The sequence below is a fragment of the Mchenga conophoros genome, linkage group LG1 (genome assembly GCF_057382185.1).
Source record: "Mchenga conophoros isolate Kocher_MC1m ecotype Shallow Benthic linkage group LG1, M_conophoros_male_GT1.1, whole genome shotgun sequence".
Taxonomy (NCBI): domain Eukaryota; kingdom Metazoa; phylum Chordata; class Actinopteri; order Cichliformes; family Cichlidae; genus Mchenga; species Mchenga conophoros.
In genome coordinates, this window is record NC_140526.1 from 12,251,658 (window position 1) to 12,271,319 (window position 19,662).

General features: G+C 39.0%; 1 protein-coding gene across 3 annotated transcripts in view; it reads right to left on the bottom strand.

Moving 5' to 3' along the window:
- unc13c (unc-13 homolog C (C. elegans)) overlaps positions 1-19,662 on the bottom strand; it is a 121,310-nt gene that overhangs the window by 18,859 nt on the left and 82,789 nt on the right. For 2 of the 3 annotated variants that reach the window (XM_085261479.1, XM_085261393.1), the window contains exons 19-24: positions 8,602-8,728; positions 6,238-6,334; positions 4,954-5,097; positions 4,647-4,724; positions 3,010-3,087; positions 2,244-2,270 (exon numbers count right to left, since the gene is read on the bottom strand). In XM_085261479.1, coding sequence (XP_085117605.1) covers positions 2,244-2,270; positions 3,010-3,087; positions 4,647-4,724; positions 4,954-5,097; positions 6,238-6,334; positions 8,602-8,728 — 551 coding nt within the window. The remainder of the gene's footprint in view (positions 1-2,243; positions 2,271-3,009; positions 3,088-4,646; positions 4,725-4,953; positions 5,098-6,237; positions 6,335-8,601; positions 8,729-19,662) is intronic. The other variant, XM_085261558.1, reaches the window with a different exon arrangement.

Below are 19,662 nucleotides of genomic sequence, written 5' to 3' on the forward strand. Positions count from 1 at the left end.
GATGAATGTATGCGCATGTTCATGTTCGCATTTATGTAATGTTTTGGACATGTTTTCATAAAATACATAGACAGACACTCGTGCTATGCTGCGTGCCAGTAACTAAATGTATGACTGCATCTGCTTGTCTCAGTGTTTGTGAGGCTCTGTACAAATGTTAGTGTTTTTGATGTTGTTCAGGCTTAGTGCTGAGATGGATGTTTGAGGTAAGGCACGGCACCACATGCACGACAGATCGTCACGTTATACCCGATAAGCTTAGCCATGGAGCCGCTCATCTCTCACATTCTAGTGGCAGATAGCTCAGCTGGGAAGCAGATGAGTAAACTAAACCTTTTATGGCTGTGGAGGAGACACGCCTCTATTTGTGGATTGATCGAAATAGATTTTACATCTGTGTGTTCACATGCACAAACATTAAGGCTGTTGTCACCTCAATGGAATTGATGGATCACGCTGACAAAAAGTAGTCTGCGCCCATAAAGATTTGACGTGTAATTTTTTTTCACCATGTGTAACGTGATTAACGTCTTTTCATGTGATAGCAAAATAAATAAGTTTTAAAAAAAACTAGGTATTTTTTATTTTGCTTTCTCCTGGAAAAAGTTTCAGATCGGGGCTCTAATTTCTAGCCTGGCAGTCCCTGAAATTGAACAATATGTCTGGATAGGGGTGCTGGCAAAAAAAAAAACAAAAACATCCCAACACTGTTAGAGAAACCAAGGCAACTGTCACCTCCCAAGTGGAAAGAAAAGTCTACTCTGACTAATGTGTTAGTCCTGATCCTGCAATCGAATGTCTACCTGCAGTCCTGACAGCAAGGCCTTCATTTAAAACCTGTGACACGCCAATTTAAAGATGTGGTGCATTTTCCTGGATACGATGTCTAGAAATGAATATGGGTACAATTGATAGATACTACTGCATTCTCATTTGAAGAAACTGCTAATGAAGTTTAGGGCAAATGTACACCAATTCCACCACAAGATTTCTTACACACGTAGTCTAAGTAGCCAGTGCATTTTTAATCTTGTCAATTAATCTTTACAGGAGGGAAACAAAATGTCTGGAAATCATGGAGCACCTGGTTTCTCCATGGCAACTGGTTTCACTTGACACTGAGTGGCATCCAGAGTCTTCCTGAGTGTACTACTCTCCCCTGGCTGACAGCCTATCAACTGCAGTCCAGCTCTGATTCCCCTTGCCTGTTTCAACAATGCAATATCTACTCACTGGCAGGTTGTTAGTCCAGAGCACCGTTTGTCCATAATGACTAACAATGCCAAGTAAATAAAGGCTTAATAAAATGCCATTTCTAAGTTGAGCGAAATACCCCAAATAAGTACTAATACTAATCTGGGGAGATCAGTCCATGATGAGTCCATAAATGGGCACTGTAAGAGATTATTGTTAATCTCTGTTATGATAACAGCTCTTGGTAATTACACTGGTTCTCTGGGAGTTAATTTCTGATACGGAACTCCTCTGTTATAAATAGAGGAGAGAGGAAACTAATAGGACACTTTCACCTGAAATAGACTTTGGCTTTATAATTAGCCAGATAAATTACTTGAGACATGCTTAAAAGATATGCCTGATCATCTATTACCAGTAGTTATTCACAGTTTTTGAAAGGAAGTTACGACTTCTCCTGTCACTATAATAATGGAGAGATCCGAGTGTAGATCTGCAAATATTTAGGCCATAGCAGCACCTCTGCTAAGGGCACAGCTGGAGAGATGTAAGTGTTTGAGAAGCTCATTAAACACAGTCTGAAAAATCCTGTCTAAAGCATTTTGAGGCTGCATCTTGGGGGATGGAAAGAGAAGATCAAAACCACAGCCAACAACTTAGTGAGCCCCTGACTCTGCTCTTTTCATCGGAGTAAAAAGGGGAGCAGTGAACTAAAATAGATATCACACTTCTAAATTTGACACGGATAGAAAAGTGGCAGACAGACCCCCAAAAAACCCCACGCTAAAAATAAAGATGGGATCAGGTGGTTTGAGCCACTTTCCCCAGAGAGCAGGGGATGGTGAGCTTGAGCAGCCTGTCCAGAGGGGTGATGGGTAATTCAGATTCCGTATGCTCTGTGGCACATGCTGCTGGAGGGGCTGAGGGGGTGGGGTGGGGTGAGAAGCGTACAAGCGTGAGGGGTGGAACGGGGGAAGAGGGTGTGCTTTTTTTTTGGTATTATTTGGTAAATGGTGAAAAGGGGTGCTGACAAATCCTACTACACACACCTTACAGAAGGACACAACCCCCTCCTCCTGGAGACAGAGAGAGAGAGCACAAAAAAGAAATGGGAGGAAAACAGAAGACACAACGACAGAAGACAAAACGCAAGGCAAGACAGGTGTTAGAAACTACAAAGAAACATGCAGGTAAGTCATAGGAATAAGTGCCAGCTGCTCCTCATGTTTGAATGACAGGTTGACAGGGAAAATATTCACCTGTGTTTCAGGCACAACACGGAGATTTTGGGGGTTTAAGTCAATACGAAAAAGGTTAAGTCAACACATATTATACACAGGGGAGATTAGAGGTGGGGAACTATAGATGGAATACAAAGAAGGTACGAACAGTAGCAGACGTGGTAGTCGGAGGGGTGATCTACATGTCAGATAAATCTGTTAGCTGTCTGAACCTAGGTTAAGATTATTATTCACTTCCACTTCATATGGATATCATCTGAAATGATCATTTACATAATCACACCATACATATTTTACATTCGAGAACGGAGGTTTAAACTTTCAAATTAGCTGGCACCACCTGTGCTGAAGACACTTTAACAAGATACTAAATCCTGGCGATGCCGTTTTTTAGCTAACCTTGTGATTTCCTCTTCCTGGAAGATAACAGATTAAGGGAGTATTTAATTGTAATGATTGATATATATGAATAGATTGAGGGTTACAAGTCTTATTGAAATTGAAAGTGAATTGCCTCAAAACAGACACAGACATCACACAGAAATAGCATATAGATAGTTATGTAAGTGCACACCTGCTTGCCACCCATGGACTCAAACATCTTCTCCAGCTGGACACGAAGCTGCTGAATGTTGTTGAGAATGATGCAGGGCTGTAAAAGAATGAGAATGAATGTGACTACACTGTTTTGTAAAACACAATGTAACATCTAATGTGTCTAAAAAATATCTTTGAAGTTTAAATCCTGCAAAAAAACTAGCACATCAAATTTAATGGTTCCCAGATACTGACATAGTAATGTAGCAGTTTGCTGGATTAACATTTAACTGAAAACACAATGCATAATGTCAGAAAAATCACAGGGGCACTCACTGTAAAATCTACTTTTGATTTCCTGACACATCTACACAAACTGGCAACGTTTCTGAATGACATCAGCAGTCAACGGGGGGAAATGCAATCCGTACGCAACACAACAAAGAGAGAAATATCTACACCGAATGTGTCAGGTGGCAGCGTTATCGATTCTCCGCTCCACAAGAAGTTTAACAGATGACAGACATTAATCACAGTGCTCTTTATGGAGACCAAGAGTAACTCAGACAGTCACAGATTATATACGCTCAAAACAAAGCAAACAAACATAAAAACAAGACAGACATGAACTCAACAAACTACAATTATGATACTTGGAATAGAAAGTACTAAAATGATCATAATGTGGCCCACAGAAGAGGGGTGATTACTGTCTTTCAATCCCTAATGCAGCCAAAATTGTGTCTGTGGCAAAACATAATTTTTAGGGTTTATTTTTATAAGATTTATGAGCATATGAGATATTCTAAAACCACATATGATTATTTTCCACAGCTGCATAATTTTAGTCTGTGAAAAATGTAACATAAAATCTTTGGTTTACTGACATATGCACCGGATCTATGATGCAATTTAAATGTAAGAAAGGGCAAATAAATAGAATAACACAAATAAAAATCACACAAAACTAAAACTAATATGTTATTGTGAATGCACAATGTTCATATGTAAAACTAGAAAGTCTGACAAAAGCTAAGACAATTATAGGGTACATCCTTGGTAAAAAACATAAATAATAATTGTGTACTGTGTAATATATGAGTTCTAATAAATTAGAGATTAGATTAGGTTAAATTTCTGGAACTATGTAACTTCATTCTTTTCATCAATTGTCATTTTAATTCTGTCTAGGGAAGGGACATTTCATGTTTTCGCTGGGACAGTTGTAATGAGCCTGTCAGCACTGTAAAGAAACATCTGCCTCCTCTGCGCGGAAACTGTGTGTTATCGCTCACTTCAACTTCAAAGACCACTGTGGATAATTAGGCCACTCACAAGGCTCTGTGTTTAGTCATCCGTCACATTAAACAATGGACAGAGAGCTCAGAAAATACCAATGACTTTTCCCCATCAGCTCTGGGCTGTGACATGAATAATTGCATCCCGGTTAATAAAGACACTTTGTTACGTGCATTAAGGAAGACAGGGCAGGGCTCTACATAGAAGAGTCTGCGCTGTTATTGCAAACATTTTTTACATAGTCTCCATGCCAACTGCTGCTAGAGACAGTAATCATAGAAACACTTTATTCTGACTTGCCATATTTGCACTTGCACAAAGAAACTCAACATAACCTTTCCAATTAGCATTTGCAGGCTTTGAGTGGGCACTTACCACATTCTCCTTATTCAAATACAAAGGAAAGTCCTTGGATATGATTGCAGCATATTGCAGAAGAACTTTGTTTATAGTCTGCGGGGATTGAGAGAGAGAGACAGTTTTCTAATTAATGACTGCTGCTCTACTTGCATTTCTGTATGTCCAGAAGTCACTGAAAAACCCTAAACAGTTAAAGCCTCATAACTAGATCATATTAAACACAATAAATATACCAAAGAGTCTGCTTGTATCTAACAGTGAGTTATTATTCCCAGCAATAGTATTCAGGGTTCACTAGGGGGGCCTTTCCAAAGAGCCTGACCTTCGCAAAGCGGCACATGAAGTGAGCCAGAGCCTGTGGGTTTGGGCACTCCAGCTTCTTGATAATCTCAAAACTCTGGTTTAGCTGAGTGAACACATCCACCACAGAACAGGAAAAGAGGGCATGCTCTGAGGTTTGCTGGAACTGTTGAGACATGTTCAGACAAGGAAACATGGAAGGGAAAGAGAAAGAAAAAATGTCAGACCTTAAGACCTTTAGGCACCTTCATAATTGCCTGACAGTTGTATCTTAAAATGACAGATAATTAAAATGCTGAGTAAAGGTACTGATGATGTTTACTAATGACTGGGGATGCACTAATAACATGCCACATAACTATCTGAAATGCTTTCAAAAGACCATATCAATTTCTGTGGTTATTCAGTATACACATGAACTACAATCAATACATTTTAGGTGATTATGATATTTCATGAATTTAAAATTTAACTGCAACAAATAATGAGTAAACTGCCAAAATAAAGTACACGTTACACTTGATTGAGGAGTATGGACACTGATGGGGAGTAGGAGGCATAGAGCTTAAATGGGCCTGCATCCAAAAATACTGCAATTTCTACATATTCTCTAACATAGTGTTTCTGTTAAAAATATCTCAGTCATAGACACCATGAGTAGATAACAGAGGAATATGCTTCTGACTTCAAAAAGCTTGTAAAAAATCACAGAGGACACTGAAATACTGTTTTCAAAGGCTGTGCATAAACTGGGCTTGACATTTAAAACCTGGGAATCTACCCCTTTTTTAAGTTTTCCACTTGGGCAGGTTTAAATAAAAAACACTTTCACTATGCAGTTTGAAATATCAGAAAATGTTAACTTTAGCAAACAATATTCTGTGATGTTGATAGTAGCATTTGTAGGTGTTTATCTGGTTAATTGCACGAGATGAAATATATATCTTTTTACTCTGATAAACATTAACAAACAAGCGTACAGACCTCAGTACACTGCAGTTGTTTTCTGAAGCTTTTTTCCATTTCCTTTCATTATTCTCTAAGATCATTCAGTGCTTTTCTTTGCCCCGAAAATCATGTTTTGTTTCCCGTTCATATCAATTTTTAATTGAAATTTTATTAATATTCCAATCAACTCTTAGAGCGAGGGCTGTTTGGACTGTGTGAAATTCCTTTTATCCTCCCATAACCTACTCAAGAGGTAAATTCAGGCTAAACAGGCCGTCCTTGTGAATAAACATGCAAGTGGCTTTGGTGAGTTAATATAAAAGTTATATATTAAGAACTAATTCAATGCTGTACTCACTCCATCTTTCTTGTCCCTTTCCAGCGCTCCATTGAGGAAATCCATAGCAACATCTTCATTTTCATCAAGCCACTGAATGACAAATGGCTCAAACCACCTAAAACAAAAAAGCCTTTTTTCATTAAAGGATCAAACTGTAGTTTGGGGTTTCTTTGCATTATACAGAAGTTATTCAGACGCAGAGGGCAAGAGATTTTCATATATAAATATGGGGGAATCAATTGAAAATGATTGTAGTGCACTTAAAAGTTGGCAGATTTTGTTCGTGGTATTGACCAAGGTTGTCATTCACGAAGGTTTTTAAAATCAAATTTCAGTTTGTGGACAGATTAGACTGCGAAGTTCAGACAGAGGACAGAGGAAGACAGGCCGGAACAAATGAGTCTGGTAAAGAAGTACATTTGTTAGCGGAATAATAATGCTGTTCTATCTGTTTCACTTTGACATTTCCGTGTTTAATATTGTGCCTGAGTCTGTCCTCAGAGCAGCGGATGTTCCCCCAAAATTGCAGTGTACTCTGGCTAAGGGCATCTGCCACATGAAGTAAAGCCAATAAATAAGGTGGGCGGGGTGACAGAGAAAGGGAAGACAGACAGGGAGACTTGTGTGTGTGTGTGCGTCCGTGTGTTTGTATGTATGATGTGTATGCCTCTAGAAGAATCAATCTTGCTGTTGATGGTGTTTGAGTGACAGTTGGGCCGACAGGAAGGGTGAGTCATTATTCTGATAAACCGGCTGCATGAGAGAGGGCAGGGCATTACTTGCATCTAGCACATGTTTCTATATCGCAGCTATTTACACAAAAAGCAGAACAAAACATTTTTTTGCTTCTAAGTGCTTTAAATTCTTTCTCCTCATCAAAACAGTATTCTTCCTTAACCAGAAACAGCTGCATGTATAACAATGGTTTTAAATTATATTTAAAAATTCAAAGTTTTAAAGATAGATCGTTCAAGTGAAATATATTCTGTAACAATACAGCTGAAAGTGAGTGATATTTACCCATTTAATTTTAACACTGAAAACTTACCATCTAATAAAGCTTTATAATGCCTAATGGCAGATATGACTACCACATGATAGAATTTGGACAAAACAAATAAATGGCCTGTATTTATATAGCGCTTTACTAGTCCCTAAGGACCCCAAAGCACTTTACATATCCAGTCATCCACCCATTCACACACACTGGTGATGGCAAGCTACATTGTAGCCACAGCCACTCTGGGGCGCACTGACAGAGGCGAGGCTGCCGGACACTGGCGCCACCGGGCCCTCTGACCACCACCAGTAGGCAACGGGTGAAGTGTCTTGCCGAAGGACACAACGACCGAGACTGTCCAAGCCGGGGCTCGAACCGGCAACCTTCCGATTACAAGGCGAACTCCCGACTCTTGAGCCACGATAAATTAAGCTCTATTGCCAAAAGTATGGGTCTGCACCTCTTATCTTTGAATTCAGCCATGTTTAGTCCCACTGCCTCAGGTATATAAATTCAAGCACTTAGCCATGCAAATATTTTCAAAATAATGGTTTGTTCTAAAGAGCTCAGTGAATATGAGCACTAGTCTGTAATGCAGATTAAAACATGCAATAGCATGCCATTGCTGCAACAAGTAATTTTGTAAAAGAGATAGTGCTAGAGATTACATATTCAACTTAAAGTGGTATTATTACAAACTGGTAGCATTCAGGAACCACGGCAACTTAACAAAGTGGCAGACCACATGAAGTAACAAAGGGGGGTTACTGAATACTGGGGTGCAGAGTGCAATCTCCAGCCCTCATCCAAACCTCCTCTGGCATTAGCAACAGTACAAAAACTGTGCTCTGGGAGCTTCATGGCGTGGGTTCCATGTCCGCACAGCTCGTGTAGGTGTGATGTCATTCCCACTCATGCTCCTTTAACTTCACTCTAATTTAAATGTTTTAACTTGGCTTTTTAGTTTTAATCCTTCACTAGCACTACCATTGAAGGCCAGTGCTCTGATACAAAATCACCTTCCACCTAACTTGAAGCAGATTTTCTGCAGTGAATCTGTGTTGATGCACAGAAGCTGTTCTGTTATTTATTTGATCCTCATTTATATCATTGGGAATTATTACAGCTGAATCAACAGCTCTCTAAACCATTTTGACAAAAGCTGATTATGACTTTCATTTACTGCTAAATTAGCCTGTATTAGTTTTATCTTTGCCATAATTTTAACTAACAGTTCATGCACAAACCTTTGCTCATACAGTAACACGTGTGTGCGTGTGCGTGTGTGTGTGTGTGTGCGTGTGTGTGCGCGTGTGTGTGTGTGTGTGTGTGCGTGTGAGCACGCCCGTGTTTGTGCATGTAGATGTGTGGAAAACACTCACAGAGAATATTCTGGTGGAACATCCTTGAAGGCCGGCAGGTCACGGACATACTCATTATGGAACCATTTGACTTTGAAGTGAAGATTCATGTATTCAGTGCTTTTGCATAGGCGGTGCTTATCATGCTCTGTAATGCAGATTAAAACATGAGGCACACATGTTAGCAAGTGCAGTATTCACTGGAAGTAATTAATAATGTCACACTGAAATCTAAGTTGTAAAATGAATGAGTCTTATAGGTAGAAGGACCTGGACTGACTGGAGAGGATGCTTTAAATTAGTGGTAAGTGTATTGAATGCATTCTGTTGTTCTTTCAACATCTTCACAAGAACCACAAGAGCCGACAGACACTCACATACTCTTATATTTGCTTATATAAATAAGCAAATATCCCCATGAACATGAAAAACACCTGCGCAACAGTGCTTGCTTTTAGTCTGACATCTTAACAGCCTCGATTATGTATAGCCTTGAGCTCTCAAAGAACAAGGAAATAAAATGCGTCTGCGAATGTGTCCAGCTCTCACCAGAGACAGAAAGCTTTTGAATGACTGCAAACAAACTAGAGCTAAAATGAATTAGACTTTCATGTCAGCTGACAAGTCTGCTGAGTCATTTAGTCCAGCTCACCGTGGGCATTTCAGAACAATTAAACACTTTCATGGGATCCCCTTTAGAAGAGACGGATGGTAATGGTGCAAACGAAGGGGTTAGGACAGAATAGATGAGAGAAAAGAAAGGAAATGAGTAAAAAGAAACTGTAAGAGAAATGTCAGACAAAAGAGAAGGGACCACTGAAGAAAGACCAATAAGAAGTAAAGCATTTTGCGACTGCAGTGATGGGCACGGATGAGATTATGGCTCTCAGAAGAAGAAGAAAACTGCAAAAATGAGAGGTCCATATGGTGGAGGGAAAATCTAACACAACACAAAAGACCACTAGAGTGTGTTGTAACAAAGAAATTGGATACAGGAAACTGTTTCATCACAGTTTCAACACAGATAAGATAGCATATAGGTCAAGGAGACCATCCTTCACTGACAAGACAAACACATTTTCTGTACAGGTCTACTGTACATGTCTACAGCCACACAAGCAGCTCACATCAACTGTGAGAGGTGGCAGCAATGGAAAAGTTTCCATTGGGTGTGACACAAGCTGCCAGTCTGCTGCTTGTCACTCATTAGTGGGCTTCCAGCTGTCCTAATCAATAACCACCCAAATAAAATATAATACTAATGGAATTACATTTCATTATATAATGTCATGCTACCGTGTGAGAAAATTGTTTACTAAAAGCTTTTCTGCACAGTTGGATGAGTGATGTTTTAATAGTAATGGGTAATATTGATAGTGAAAGTTAATACTTTGCTTCCTTCACAATTCTATAACTGTGTGAAACATTGAACATCTGTAATGCAGTAATGTAATTTCTCTTATCCCATTATAATTACAATTATGCCATTATTGTTTTATAAAGGTTCTTTAGATAGCCTGCAGAAGGGCAAGGGAGCATGGCTGAGCTTTTGAGGTGGTAAAATGAGGACATCACTTGTATTTTTATTGCACAGATTATAGTAGAGTTGATTATGGTAAAGCGGAAACTGCATCCAGGACAGAGATAACTATCTACTGCTGCTGACACAGCATTGTCCCTTTGCAGAAATATGCAGAAATTTGTCCAATTTGTGTTTGTACTTAAACACTGTAAGTGTGTGTGTCCCCTTATTAGAACAGGGATTGGTGCCAGTGTGTTGCCTGAGGTTTCCATATATGTGTATATATCAATGCACTCCTACGTATTTTAGCATCAAGCTGGATGTTTAACAGCTTTAAAAAAAAAAAGTGACTTTTTTGGTCAATTACAACAATTATACTGACAGGAATGCTGTTTTCTGTGAAACTGGTAATTATGAGAGTGACCCAGTAATGACGTGATCCAGCAGTACAAGTTGTGATTTTAGTTAAATACTAACATTACAATATTGGCTAAACAGTGCAAACATTGACAAGCCTTAAATTTAGACTGTAATGTTGAGCATCCGGTAGCAGTGGTGGCAGGGAGCTAACCCTTGCTAATTAGCACAAAACACAGAGCCCTTCTAGTTACCGTCGTGTGCCACCTTTTCTACTGTCCTCTGTCCTCTTGCCTGTGACCTAGAGACTGATCTCACCACACCACAACAGAACGTCTTAGTTCCTATCTCTAAGGAGAAGTGAGGACAGAACAAGTTTGCTGAAGGAGCTGAGAGTGAAGATGCACAGGTGTGTGCTCTGCAGAAGCATTTTTACCAATCAAGATGTGACACACGCTTTTCCACATTAAGAACACCGTTATGCTCATTTGACAGAGATCTTGACACAGAGCTGTATGCCATAGCAAAACAATGGACATTTGGTGCAGCTTTGACACACATCAAATTTAATTAGCATTGATTAAAACAGGGGGAGGCGAGTTCTGTTCAAAAATCCACAAATAGAAATGAAAAGAGGGCGCCGTACACAAGTAAAAAAAAACATTATTTTTCTTTTATCTGTAAACAACAACATTATGACAATCCATGAAAAAGTTGTTGCAATGTTTCAGCTCAAAGCGTTGGACTAAGAGACTGATGTTTCCTGGAGCTGTTGTTGCTATCTACTAGTGCACATTTGTTAGCATTATAGTCTTGCACTAAAGCATCCTGCACTCCCCTTGGAAATCCAACGCTTCTATTGAATCACGTGTTGGTCTTTTTATTGGTCTCTGTTAGCCAACCACTCCCTGTTATTTTGTATGGTGCTTTTTCATTTTTTGCACGACCCTTTCCTTCTCATTTTTCATGCACTTTTATCCAGTATGCAAATAGCCATACAATTCCTTTCTCGATGGCAGACACGATTTAGTGTAGCAGCTGCTTCAGTGTTTCACAGATGGAATGTGTTGCGTGGGCACTCTACATCTGATCATATGGTCATTTGATACACATTTGAGTCGTACTGTAATGCCAAATGTATACCGTAATCCATTTTAACTAAACCATAAAAACATTTGTCTATTTCTGGACACACGATAAGAGGTCTCAATAAGACTGAAAAAGCGGGGAACATAAGTGAGCACAATAGTTTAGCAGAAAGAAAGAAACCACCTAATCACACACATATTCAAATGCAGGAAAAGATATAAACAAGCACACAACATCAAAGACATGTTTAAATCCAATGCATTGCACCGTGCCTGTCGTGGCTTAATCCTGATAAGAACCTCAGTGCTTACTTTGATGAATAGTGCCATGCTTGCCATGCTCGCTATACTTCCTTATAAGCTCAGAAAAAAGATATTTACATATGTGCAATTAACACGTGTCTGCCTCAAGATGCATTCAAACACAATACAGTGAGTGCTGTACTTGAGTCAGTCAGTTTTCAGCTGTTACCACAGCTCGTTTTATACCTGATTTAATGACTGTGACTCCACTTTAACAAAGACATAGGCAGACTGTCATGTACATTAAATATCTATGTGAATGCATGTGTTATAGTAGTTCTACTGAAGCATTAACATAATAATTGGATGGCACACTATTGTTTCAACGCATCTTACTGAAAGGTTACATAATGTTGATATCCCCAGAGAAAATGTCTTCAAAGCAAAGACCTGGGTTACATTTTTATGAAATGTGAAGACAAATGCAACAACAGATAGAGAAGTGCCATAGAGAAAGACATAGAGAAATGTCACAATCAACTGATTTTCTCCACTCCACAAAGTAGTCTGTGCTTGAAAATGCATACATTAGACTTATTTTTGAATATTTTCACAAGCAGCCATGAAACCGGTTGGTTTAAAGTGATTTTCTGTAGATTACTGGTATGAAAAACCACAATGATGTCAGGAAATGAATTCTTTTCCTGACATGTCACTAATTTCATCAGAACCTAACCTGCAAGGCTAAAGTGGTTTTCAATGTTGAAACTGCCGTGTTAGTTCTTACCTGAATTCAGTGATTCAGTCGTTGTCAGAGAAGGAGCAGCTGGTTTAAACACCGAATACTGCGTCTGCATTTTTTTATTAGGGAGGACCTACGGTTGTAATATCTGAATAGCTATGGCAGTGCCACTTTAATAATCGAGCTGGCACTGCAAGGCTGCTTACACACAGCAGAACAGACACATATACATGCACCATCACAGTGTGTCAACCTTTCTGCCCACAGCTCTGCTTGCATACACCTTTGCTGTCACATACTCACAGTCACCTACAATCATCACCTAAAGGAAGCAGATGGAGGTCAATTGGAAGACAGAAAAGTAGAGGTCAGCAGGTGTTTTGTTCAGTGCTGCCAGTGAGCTTCTTCATTACTGTATGTACAGGAGCATCAATGACTTAGAGAAAGTGGTAACAATTTTAATTTTTTGACAGCAGATTGTTCTAGCTATAAACTTGCTGAGGGAAATTAATCAACTCTAAGAAGAGTTCATGCTTGAAACAAAATGAAAGGAATCCAGTAGTCTTCAATCATGTTATGTACGCTCCGTTTCGTTTTGTCTGTTACATTTCTGTGTTGATAATTTATCTGATTTTAGGACTTTTCTAACTGAAGGTTATTCCAGCTTTAGAGGAGAGCTCGTGAATTTGATCCTGATGTTTTCTGGCTTAATCGTAGCACTTGAGTAAAGATCAGGGATACCAAAAGAAGCATCATAAGGACAGATCCTTTAAGTATAGTGAAACAGCATGAAGGGTATGTACTATTGTGTTACACTGGCACTACTGGCTATTAAAGCAGATTTAATCCTTAAGCTCATTCTGGATACAAATTACTGTAACTAACAGTGGTTAAAAGAGGGCTATACTCTTGACTTTAAAAGTGCCTCAGTCATAAAGACACATCATCTTATATCATCTTTCTAGAAAATGCAACACAAAGGGGGAGAATAATTCTTTTCAAACTTGGACTAAAAGTCATTTTTCTTACCAGTGTGATTTTTTTTTTTTGGAACAGAGGAAAAAAACTGAGGTAAATAAGACTGCAGGGAACATTAAAAAAAATACTGCAATAAAACATACAGAAGCTGCCTGACTTCACAATGAGTCATCTGAAAATGGTTTTAAATTTTTTATAGCTGAGAATTCCATTTTAAAATCTTGAAGGCAACAGACATAGCTTGCCTTTAAAACAGGCAGAGCCTTCTTAAAAAATGTAATTACAGGAAGTTGAAATTCAACACAATTAATTTATAATTCACTTACGAATTTCACCTCGAAGACAGTAATTATACTGTAGCTCTTTGTCAGATCTGTCATTTTGCAAGGTAAGTTGATTCAAATTTATTGTTATGCTGATATGATTACTTATGCAAATCCAGCCTCACAAGGCCTCGTGGTGTCACTGCACTGACATATTAAAAACTATATAAGTATTTAATTGTACCATGGCTGTTCATGCTTCGATGTGAGCTATATGCTTAAGTACACTTGATCATAAATACTGTGGCAATAATGTGGTGCTAATGTGATTTGTTTCTGTTCCAGCTCTTCATGAATGATGCAAAACTTTGCAGAGGGCCACAGCAATAAAGTAGCTGTATGCAAATGAGGTAACACAAGGTAAAGCGACAGCCCAATGAGATCAGAAAGCCTTATGATTGCATATGATCGATTGGACACTTCACCTAAGACATTTTTCACTAAATTAATGAAGTTAATGGTAAAAAAAAATGCCAGTGAATGAAACTCAGTAAGGCACTGAGGTGCTCAATAAATGAGACCTAAAGTTCTTTTTAGTACTGGTGGATGTTGTCCATTACAGCTTGTATGAAGACCTTCACTCTTCAGCTGATTGGCCTGGCAGGCGTCTATGTGTTTTCACAGTCCAAAACACAGATGCAGGTGCTAGTCCCAAATAGGATGCATTAGGAAAAAATAGTCCACACACTTCCATTAGAAGCAACTTTTGTCTCTGCATGACTAAGCTCCCTCACCAACCTTACCAAGTGTCCTCTTTCCACAATCTCATTCACAAAGAAGATTTACACCAATGCTTTCTCACATTTATTAACAAAAGTATTAAGTGAGCTTGAGCGTGGTCTCATTGTCTCATCTAGCTTTTTAAATAAATGCTGTAAATATGCATGTAAATGTGTGTAGTATATCATTTTGTGCACTCATACACTGTTGTATGTGTATTCGGATCTGTGTCATTTTCCCCTGCTGGTGGTAAACAGTGTGGGCTGTCCTGAGGGAGGAGTAGGCTCAAGGTCCCTGGCGAGGATGTCATCTTGTGTGACGCAGCCCACAGGGACAGACAAACTCACAAGAGACTGCCTCACTCTCTGCCTCATTGATTTAATACAGTGGATATTATGAAGTGTAGCAGTTTACCGCAGCTTTTGCATTGTACAATTACCATTCAGCGACTATATCTGTAAGAGTGCAAGGTTAGACGGATGTGCTCAAGACAAAAGCCCAGAGGAGCAAAATGGCAGCCAAAGGCAGCGTACTTTTCTCTGTGGCACAATTCCTTCATCTTGGCTTCTGACCCAGTTCAGTCAAAGGGCCTCCGTAGCTTTATCACAGGGGTCTACTGACACAGCTCGGCTAAAACACAAGAGTCCACAGAGGCACCAACCCATGTTGATGAGACTCAAACAGAAATATAATGAACTGAGACACAGCCAAACCTGAGGTGAACTAATGTTAAGGCTCCACTCTGGTTCAGGATAATGAATCACCACTGCAACACGTAGTGCGGCATTTGTGGTCTTATGTTAAATCTATGTCTTTGTGGATATTAAGTACGGATTTATGTTATCCATTTTATTAAAACAAATACAATAACATTGCATATTATACAGCAGCTCCTTAACCCTTTACAGCCGATCGGAGCGGGCACGCTCTGTTTTGCGTAACTATTTTTAAATCCCGGTAGCTCTGCAACCAAGTAAGCTAGCGCAATAATTTTTTTTGCATATGAAACTGGAGGAGTTGTACTTACATCTTATGCCATCAGCTTGTCCTAGGTCACAGTTTCCTTCCACATATAGCTTTGCAAAAACTGCATAAAAATCACTTGCAGCAACAAAAACATGATATTCCAGAAACACGCTTCGCCGATCCATCAGCTGTTTGTAACACTTCCTACATCCATCAGCGGGAACTATCACATGACCGCATGACCTGCCCGAAACCGGAAGTGACGTCATTTTGCGGAAATGTAGTTTTTTACGATCGGGGCCTTATGAGCTTGTGTTTTACTTGTTATGTGTTTTAAAAAGTTATGTTTGACTTTATGACTTTCTGTGTCGTTTCTGGGATGCTTAAGACTCATATTGCACTGCTGGAAATAGTTTATTTTGATGCATATGCTGTTATTTTGCAAATTTGCACTATAATATTTATTTTCGTTTTTCCTGCAGTATATAAAAATTGGTGTATTTCAAAAATAAAACTATGAAGACACTCAAAATAAATTTCCTGTGGTGGGAAACTAGTTTGTGTAACTTTTTTGTATTTACAGTTTTGAGGGATAAGCCTCTTAAATTTCTCTAACTAGAAATATATGTTAAAAAAACAAAAACGATTTTCAATTTTTTTGTAGTTTATTGCACTTTTTTGCAATTTATGTAATTACTATGCACCTAATGCAGACATATTATTAAAGTTTGGGCTATAATGGTTGTATTGATGTATAGCAACTTGAAATGCTCCCAAAAATGGCTCCACAGCATGTAAAAATATAATATAAGCTCTGGCGAACTTGGTTCTATGGTAGGTCTTAAAGGGTTAAGAGAGGAAATATAAAACATTATTATTGAACTGGACTGACAGAAGGCATTACATTTAATGGAGGCTTTATTAAGCATTTATGAGACCTCCATGTATGAAAAAGCTGCTCTTCAGTGCTTTATAAAGTCAATGAATATAAAAAGACATAAGCTGTCAGATGATGTACTAAGAGATCTGAACTGAGGTTCCAGTCTTATGCCAAAAAAAATGAAATGAATAGTTTAAAAAACATCGGGCACACCTCAGCCCTGTAAACACCACCTTGTTATAGAAACCAAAACCGTACTGTACATTAACTGAAGTTCAATTTAACTCTTTTATGGAGCGAAGCTGCTCCAACAGGCTGAAGGTGAGTTAATGGGCTGCAGAGGCACTAGATCTTCAACGGCATGCCCTGGGAACCACCGTCATTAAACAGCTATACAACGCATATAAAATGTGTGCCTTAAACTTCATCACAGTCTGAAAGTCTAGAAATAAATCCGTTGTTGCTGTAATGAAGCACTATTTTTATTCTCTTCCTTATTTGCTTCTGTTTAGCTTCAGTGACCAGTCTGCATGCTCCCTGTTGGATGTTTTTTTAAGGTTTTTTTAAGAAATTAACAAACTACACAACAACATGGCAAATTATAATAATGATTGATATGCTTCTAAAAGCTCAGTTTCTAACTACACAGCACAATTTTACAAGTTTATTAGTAAGTTATCAGGGATTGCGGGAATACATTCAGCTATAGTCACAGTCATTCACACTCGATATGCTCCCACATCTTTTCTCTGTCTCTTATTTTATCCACTCTGTTTTTGTTATCCCTCCTACCTCTCTGAAGCGCCCTTTCCCTCTCCTCTCACACATTCAGAGATTCTCACAGTGATGCTAAAATTAGCAGCATCCATTTCTGCACCAGCACTGGCACCAAGGGCCTCCAAGCAGGAAGCAGAGGATGCATCAAAGACTTCATTAAGTAATGTGCATGCACATCTGTGCACAGAGTCACAAAGACACAAATATTCTCTTTATATTCTCATTCATTCCTTCTTACTTACTTGCACAACTGAGCGCGTGAACAAATGTGCGAAAGTGCCTGCACATTTGTCTGCACACATGCATGCACACACACACGCATACAGACACAGATAGATAGACCAATGAAGCAGGATATTCCGGCCCACCTCCTTCAGGGTGTCTCTGTCATCCACCCTGCCAGTTTTATGGGCCTTCTTATATAAACAGGTTACTCTGATATACTTCCATTTGTCTGAATGAGACAGCTGAGCAGAAACCTGAATTGGCTCAAAGAAATCACCTCTTCTCTACCACCTCATCAAAACACGGTACATGCAGGAACAGTGCATGTGTTCATACACATATGTATGCAGCTTAAAATAGACCTACAGGACCAATTTGGTCACTTGTCTACAGTTTCTGCTATTACACATGCAACTTTCAAATAGCACTGTAGGTGGTATTGGACATAGCAAAATGTAAAAAACTTCCTGAATAGTATTCTTACACAATGAATGTGAAACTTTAAGAGGACTTTTCTTACCATGCCATACCATGAATTGTGACCAATATTGTGATATTTAACATATTTAGTCATGACTGTGAAATGGAGTGATGAAGCAGAAAGGTGATTTAAGGGACTTTAAACTTGGCATGGCTGTTGGCGCCAGGTGGGCTGGTTTGAGTATTTCAGAAATTGCTGTTTTATTGCAGTTTTGCATAATCATCTTTAGGGTTTGCAGAGAATTGTTTAAAAAAGAGAAAATATCCACTGAGTGCCAGTTTACTACTCGGAAAATGCCTTGTTGATACCAAAGATAAAAGAAAAATGGCTAGACTGCTTTGAGCTGATAGGAACACTGCAATAACTCAGATAACCACTCGTACAACCAAGATTTGTGGAAGAACATCTCTGAACATGATGCATGAAACCTTAAAAAGGATGGATACCAGACTACATTGGGTGCTATAAAAAAAAAGAAAGAAATTGAGCCTGCAATTCACACAGGCTGATCAAAATAGGAAACTGGAACTGAAACTAGAAAAATGCTGACAGGTCTGCCGAGCATCGATTGCTGCTGCAACATTGCGATGGTAGGGTAACAATTTGGTGTAAAGAATGTGAAAGCATGGATCCATCCTGCCAGATATCAACAGTTCAGACTGCTGCTGGTTGGTGTAATGGTGTCGAGAATATTTTTTTGGTACACTTTGGACCCCAGATTACCCGTGGCACACAATGTATAAACATTGTAGCTTGAGTATTGTTGCTGACCATTTCTATCCATTTATGACCACAGTCACTAAACTGTAGCTATTGTTACTGATCATTATCATTGCTATTAAAGGTCCCTAAAAAGCCTCCAGTTGATCCAAAATGTTACTATCAAGGACTAGAAAGATAGACCGTATTTCTCCCATATTAGCTTCTCTTCATTAGCTCCCTGGTAAATCCAGAACTGAATTTTAAATTCTTCTACTCACACACAAAGTTTTGAAAATAAGTCAAAATATGCATGGGAATAATCACGCCCCATTATCCCTTAAACACCTCATAATATCATACTATGGCAAAAGAGCACTTCACTCTCAGACTGCAGGCTTACTTGTGGTTTCTAGAGTTTCTAATATCACAATGGCCGGCAGTTCTTCCAGACACCAGGGCCCTCTCCTGTGGAATCAGCACCCAGTTTGGATTCAGGAGACAGACACCTTGTCTATCTTTAATATGAGGCGTAAGGCTTTCTTTTTTGATAAAGCTTATAGCAGGCTGGATCAGGTGACCATAAAACATTCCCTAGGTATACTGCTATAGGCTCAAACTGTTGCAAGAACTCACGTGATGCACTGAGAACTTTGTGAGTTTTCACTCACCACATGTTTATATATCACTGCAGCATGTCATGAAATCATTGTCTAGTCTGTGTGTGAATGAAGACCAAAAGGGGGTCCAAGCTGACACCAGCAAGATGTTCCTAATATAGTGACAAGTTTACATGCAAACCCTTTAAGATGTAGCTTAAAAGTGTATGCAAACTTTCCAAGTTTTGTACTGTTTTACAATCAGTAAAGTAGTAAAGCATCTCGCATGATTTTGGGTGTGTGTGTGTGTGCTTCTGCTACACCATTATGTGGTTTATGAGCTGTAAAATGCTCCCTCATTTAACTACTAACCTCTCTCCACCAATCCAAACCCAGAGCTCCAACTACTAGCCGATCCAACAAAAAAGTGAGCAATAATTCATACAAAGTGCTCCTTTGAGGAACATGACAGTCATTTCCTC